This window comes from Myotis brandtii, unplaced genomic scaffold (genome assembly GCF_000412655.1).
Source record: "Myotis brandtii unplaced genomic scaffold, ASM41265v1 scaffold691, whole genome shotgun sequence".
Classification (NCBI taxonomy): domain Eukaryota; kingdom Metazoa; phylum Chordata; class Mammalia; order Chiroptera; family Vespertilionidae; genus Myotis; species Myotis brandtii.
The window spans coordinates 42885-49310 of NW_005370704.1; the positions used below are offsets into that span (position 1 = coordinate 42885).

Genomic DNA, 6426 nt, shown 5'->3' on the forward strand with positions numbered 1-6426 from the left:
GCGGAGCCCGTCCCCTGCGGGGCTCCCCCACTGCGTCAGGGCCAGGCCTCCTGCAGGAGGGCCAGCCACGGCCTCTCCCCGACGTCCCCTCGCCCGGGTCAGGATCAGAGCTGTCAGAGGCATCCAGCGAGGTCTGGGATGAGGAGAGCCCGCTGCAGCCTGGCATGGGTGCCCAGCCAGCTGCAGGATGGCCCTCCCCTGCTGGAGGCTCCTCTGACCTGGAAGATGGAGGGGCACCCAGCATGGCACTTCTCTCCCCAGGCCCTGGTGGGGGCCAGGAAGCTTCTGGAACTGGTGGGAGTCTGACCAGTGAATTAGATGCAGGAAAGGCCAGCTGGCCATGCCCTGAGGCTGCCTGCACTGCATTCCTCCCCTGTGCCCATTCCTGCAGCGACTCAGCCCTGTCCCTTCCCTTTCCCTCGGTGTCCTCGGTGTCCAAAGGGGCCAGTTTCAGCCGAGGAGGAGAGACGGAGCCTCTGCAGGCCTCCACCGACTGCCCAGAGGGGCCCCAGGAGGCTGACAGGAACCCCCCACGGGCACCTCCTGCAACACCCAGCGTGCTGGCAGCCCTGAGGGCTGAGAGCCGGGCACCTGGGTATGTGGGCAGTGGAGCCCCTGCTGCCCCAGAGGAAGCCAGCCTCTCTCTGGATGGCAGTGTCCTGCCTGAGATCCTGTCCCCGGTGGACGAGGTGCTGTCCTACGGCAGTGCCGACCTCCCGTCCTCCACACACAGGGATGCTCCTCCGCCTCCCGCCCTCCCAGCAGGCAGCAGGGCCACCCCCAGCCCCCCCTCCGAGGACTTCCCTTCCCCGCCCGAAGACGCCTCCACCAACACCTGGGAGCTGCCCTCCCTGTCCGAGGCACTGTCCCTGGGGCCCCCGGAGGCCAGCCTCTGCCTGGCGGCAGGTGCACAGGGCAGGAGCCTTGGGGACCAATTGGGTGAATCACATTCTATTGGGAGGAACAAGGTTTTGGGGGGCCAGTGGTCTGAACCTGTCAACTGGCTCAGGTCCCCCTGGTGTGGGGGGGCGGGCAATGCCCCGGCCGGGCCCCCAGGGCAGTCCGTGCAGCCCCCAACACTGTCTGGAGAGGCCTGTGTGACTGGAGAGGGCCTGCCAGCACTGTTGACGGCTGGCCACACAGGGCTGGCTGGCCCCTGGCAGGGGGACCCAGTTCCCGCTTTGGACAGGGGCCCCTGCGTGGGCCCCGGTGGGGACAGGGCAGAGGCGGTGAATCTGGTTTCCACCCAGCTCAGCAGAAGGATCCTGTGCGACACGCTGGCTGTGCTCTCGGAGCCGGCCCCACTGAGCAGCCCGGGGACGGGAGAACTGGCAGGTGCCGGCCGTGTCCCAGGCCTCGCGGGGCAGCCACCGGGCAGTCCTGGAAAGACAGGCCTCAGGAAAGAGTAGGCGGCCTACAGAGACATCCGTGAATCATTGTGTGATTGTGTGTGATCATGTGTGCCTGTGCTTGCATGTGCGTGTGGGTGTGCTGGAGGCCTCAGGAAGCCTGGACGTCCCCAGCACAGGCTGGCGTGTGGATGGTCATCGGACGTGGGCCTAAGACTGGACGTTGGCTGTTTGACACCAGCTGTAACGTGGCTCTGTGTGCGTTTTGGGCGCCAGGCCCAGTGCTTCCATTGGCTCTCAAAGATGGCCCAGACCACAGAGACGGAGAGACAGGAGCTAGAAGGCTGTGGGGCGTCAGGCCAGCCAAGAAAAGTCCTGGACTCGGTGGAGAACCATCCTCAGGAGCTGGGAGGGGAGCAGGTCCTGGGCACAAACGCATCGCCTGGCTGAGATGGCCATGGGCCAGGACTGCGCCATCAGCGAAGGTCAAGAGAAGAAGAGCGGCTTTGGGGGAAGCAAGGGGCTGAGGCCTCCAGCTTTGTCAGGAAATCAGTGGAGAGTTTGTGCCAGTGAGACTTCTGAGGCCAAGGGCTCCTGTGGCTGTGGGGCTGCCGACGCTGCTGACAGGGGGGCAGGACTGCCTGACACCTGCAGGGGCCCGGCTCCTGCCAGGGCCTGCACCTCGTCCAGCCGGTCACTTGTGGCTGGATGACTGGCGTGCGCATCTCCTGTGTGCGTTGCAGATTAGAGGACCTGGCACTCGAGGGTCGAAGATCCCTTCACTGCGACCCGGCAACCCCTGGGGGGAGCAGGGGTCAAGGCTTCCCTAAGTGTTCCCAGACTCCTCCTAGAAGGAACGAGAGCCCATTTCCTGGTGGTGTCCATTACCAAGTGTGCTCTCCATGGCCCCGTGTGGACCTGGACCCTTGTCAAAGGTGTCGGCGGTTCTGTGTAGGAAACCTGTGCTGATTACCACGCAGAGGGTTCCGTGGGGAAGGAAGTCAGAGGAGATGCACTGGGAGGAGGATCGAGACCTGCCAGGCGGAGGCCTCAGGGACAGGTCTCAGCAGTGGACACAGGAACAGCCCCAGAGCCGCTGCCTTCACGGACCTGCAGAATAGGCCACCGCAGCAGCGACCCCTCCCCATAGGAGCCACCACACAAGACTCCCTGCCACCCGCCCCTCACCCAGAGCAGTGCTCTTGCCACAGCCCCTGTCCTGAGGAAGCCACTGGACCCTCGCGCCAATTCGGATGACAGCAGACACTTATGTCCTGTCTGCCGGTCCCAGAACCTTGCATCTGGGCCACAGGGGGCCTGAGCCCCATCTTCCCCAGTACAGCCAGAACGCTGGCCAGTATTCCCTCTAAGCTAGTGCCCCAGGGAATTCACCAAATTCATCTGTACCATCATCATTTATCATCTATTATCTATCTGGTCTTTATCCACCTATCAGTCATCTATGTGTTATCTATCACCCATCCATCATCCATTCATCCATCCATAGCTGTCCTGGCAAAACCCCAGGTTCTGCCTGTGCCCCCACCTGCAGGTCTGGTGAGGGGCCCCGAGACCCCTGAGAACACTGCAGGGCCCTTCCCCAGGCCCCTGGGGTGGCCGCTCAGGCCCAGGCTGACCTTGGTCCTGTGCCATCCTACAAACGAAGGCACCAGCTAAGACAATTCATGTTGACATGGCACCGGCTGTCCCAGGCCCACCTTGGAGCCACCACAAAGGAGACGTTTGGATCCAGGGGGCAATGTGTTCATTCTCTACGCACACAATTTCAAACCAAATTTTGAGCTACCGTTTTTGTATTGATTCCCTTCTAGTTTTCTGAACAAATTAGTTTGTAATTTTTTATTTTTTTCTATGTATGGCTGACGCTTTTGGATTTATGAGGCCGTGTGAGAGGAATTATGTATTTACACACACGCATTTGGCACAGCAATAAATCTCCCACATGGAAGCCCTGCAGGTCTGCCTCCAGTCCCACAATCTCCCGTCTGGTGGCTGTGGGGTGGGCGCTGTCATGGCCATGGCTGTGCTCACCGCTGGAACCAGGGCCTCCTGCGGTGACCTCCCTGTGTGGCCGGCAGCCCTGCAGTCCTCTCTCGGCCTGTGGTCCGTGCCCTTGAAGGGAGGCTGCTCGAGGGGACTCGTGAGAACCCTGGCCCCCCTCCAAGGACAGTGGGGTCCGGGGAGGCGGCTGTAACATGACTGGCTGGAGGACTGTGTTCCCTGAAGTGGGAGACGGCTTAATCCCGGCCCCTGTGACACATGGGCAGAGGGCGCGGCGTCCAGATGTATTGACCCTTCACTCTCAGGATCACTCCGGTCTCGGCCTCAGCGTGCTCGCCTGGCTATGCTCCCCAGGAACCTCTTGGGCCAATAAATCTTGATACCTGCCTCCAGAGAAGTCATTATCTTTCATAGAAAATGATTATTTCTCCATTAAACCCTACATTTAATTTTCCTGTCATCTGTCTCTTTCAGCTTCTCCCCGTAATGGTCCCTCCTCCATGAAATACCTTCAGGGCTCGAAGTCCCAGGTCATCTGACCAGCTTATGAGGTGCTTTCATTTCTCACTCTGCAGGGCCATCACAGCCTCTCGCATAAACCCCAGTGAAGGCCACGAGGCCGCTTCCAGAGGGGTGTGCCACACACACTTGGCATCCATTTAACTGGTGACTTCCTGTGTCCAGGGGTCTGGCTCCCTGAGCGTGCTGGCCTCCCAGAGGGACCCAGCTCCCTGTGGGGCAGGTCCCGCGGCAGCAGGGGACAGGCTGTCTGGCAGGTGCCCAAACAAAACCAGGCCCAACTAGTCTGTCCTGGTCCACACTGGCTCCCAGGCAGCTCCGAGGTCCCAGAACAATGCCCACGAGCCCCACATCTGCCCACGTGGCCCTCAGTCCTACCTGCCCACACTGCACCACCAAGCACCAAACTCCTGGCATAAGTGCTTTGCCCCAAGCAAAGGCCCCTTCCTAATGCCCCATGAGCACAGCTGGGAAAAGGCCAGTGGTGTTTGCAAAACTTGACCGCAGGCTTGGGGACAGGACAAGATCCTCTCTCTCTCTCTCTCTCTCTTTCTCTCTCTCTCACACACGCACGCACACACACACACCCCTGGCAACCTGGCCCTGCCCCAGGCTCCCTGTGTGTGGGGACCTCAACCAGCCCAACTTACTGGTACCCTCTGATCTCCAGACTCACAGCCAACCTGTGGCCTGGCACCTCCCTCAGATGTTAAAAAGGTCTCACAAATTTAGCGATCCAAAACAAACTCTTGATTTCCACTCTGACCCCCAAATTTGCTCTCCCACCCTCCCCTCCCCCACCATCTTTCATCTCAGCCAAGACCAACCGGCCAAAAGTCCTGCAGGCAGATGTGACCCTTTGTCTCACAATCCTGACTTGATTCACCACATGTCCTACCTTCCAAACATCCCCAAAGTCTGACCCTCCTCGCCAGCACCGCACCCACCACCTCTTGGAGGGCTGTGATGGCCCTCACAGGTCTCCCGATGCCCCTCCTGCTTCTCACCCTGCAGCCAGAACTACATTCCAGCTCAAAACCCTCCCATGGGCACCATCACATTCAGAGTCAAGGCCCTAGTCCAACATCTGGCTAGGGAGCTTCGGGGTGGTCCTGCTTCCCCAATTCTCTCTCCTCCCCCTGGCTCCCTCTGCTCCAGCCACACTGGCCTCCTTGCTACTCTTCTAATGTTCCTACCTCAGGGCCTTTGCACATACAGTTCCTCTGCCTGGGCTGCTGGCCTCTTTTCTTACCTCCTCTGAGAGGCCTCCCCACCCGCTGGCCTGCTTTACTGCTTTTTATAGCACTTATCTCCATCTCACCTGGAATGCACACCCACGGAGTGGCTCTACTTTGTCTCCAGGGCTCAGCAGGGAGCAGAAGTCCAGGAAATGTGAGTGAAGAAAGGCGTTCTAAGAGTTAGATTCTCTATTTACATGTCAAGGTCAGGGTGGCAGACCCTCTAAAGCCCAGGTAGGGCCACCAGATAAAACACAGGACGCCCAGTTACCTGTGACTTGAAGTGATGCGCTGTTTATCTAAAATCCAAATAACTGACCTGGCTAGTGTGGCTCAGTGGTTGAGTGTCAAACCTATTGTGGATGAAAAAAGGCCACATGCTAACCTGACTAGCTCAGGGAAGGCCTGCGTGGCAGTTGTGCAAACTCAAACACCTAAAGTAACCACAAGGATGGTCTGAAATTAAAACTTTAACTAGAAGCAGTTTATAGTGTGTGGTCACCTCCTAGGCTGCTATCTTCCCTGACAAAGGTCAATCTTGATCATAACTGAGCCTATTGTTTTTTGCACCTAAGATAACATGCCTGTGAAATGTCAGGGCAACTTTAACTTCCCTTTTTCCGGACCCCTCAGGGCAAAACCAAATGTGCCTGGGCTCCAGGACAGAGACCACAAATCCCCTCAATGTTATTATCATGTTAATTGTTGACTGTAAACTATCCTGTACCCACCGGGGCCTATCATTTTACTTTTATCCAATCCCGGAGTGTTCCCCCCGACTTTGCTTCCTCCCGCCTCCCTAATCTATCACCAATGGATTTCATGTACCCACTTACGGTGCCTCCTTTGATTGTGATGTATAAAACAGGGTGAAAAACTGCCATTCTCTGGAGCATTGTCCCAATACATTGAGATTCTGCTGCCCCGCAGTTGTCAACAGTTTGGCTCAAATAAACTCACAAAAACTCTTTACAGGTTTGAACGTGTTTATGTTAACACTATGAACCAGGAGGTCACAGTTCTGTTCTCCATCAAGGCACACGCCAGGGTTGTGGGCTCAATTCCCAGTAGGGGGCATGCAGGAGGCAGCAGATCAATGATTCTCATCATTGATGTTTCTATCTCCCCGTCTGAAATCAATAAAAATATATTTTAAAAAATAAAAAATATTTTTAAAAATAAATATTTTTTAAAAAAAATTCACAAAACTGGGCGAGCTGAATTTTCATTTGCTAAATCTGGCGACACTACCCCTGCGGAGGAGGCCAGGGTGGTGGGGGGCGTGGCCTGGAGGGGCG

General features: G+C 57.5%; 1 protein-coding gene across 1 annotated transcript in view; it reads left to right on the forward strand.

The window, feature by feature from the left end:
* The window catches only part of CCDC187 (coiled-coil domain containing 187), a 37555-nt gene extending 36146 nt beyond the window's left edge, over window positions 1-1409 (forward strand). The window contains exon 24 of the mRNA XM_014529659.1: window positions 103-1409. Coding sequence (XP_014385145.1) covers window positions 103-1409 — 1307 coding nt within the window. The remainder of the gene's footprint in view (window positions 1-102) is intronic.
* The last annotated feature ends 5017 nt before the right edge of the window (window positions 1410-6426 follow it).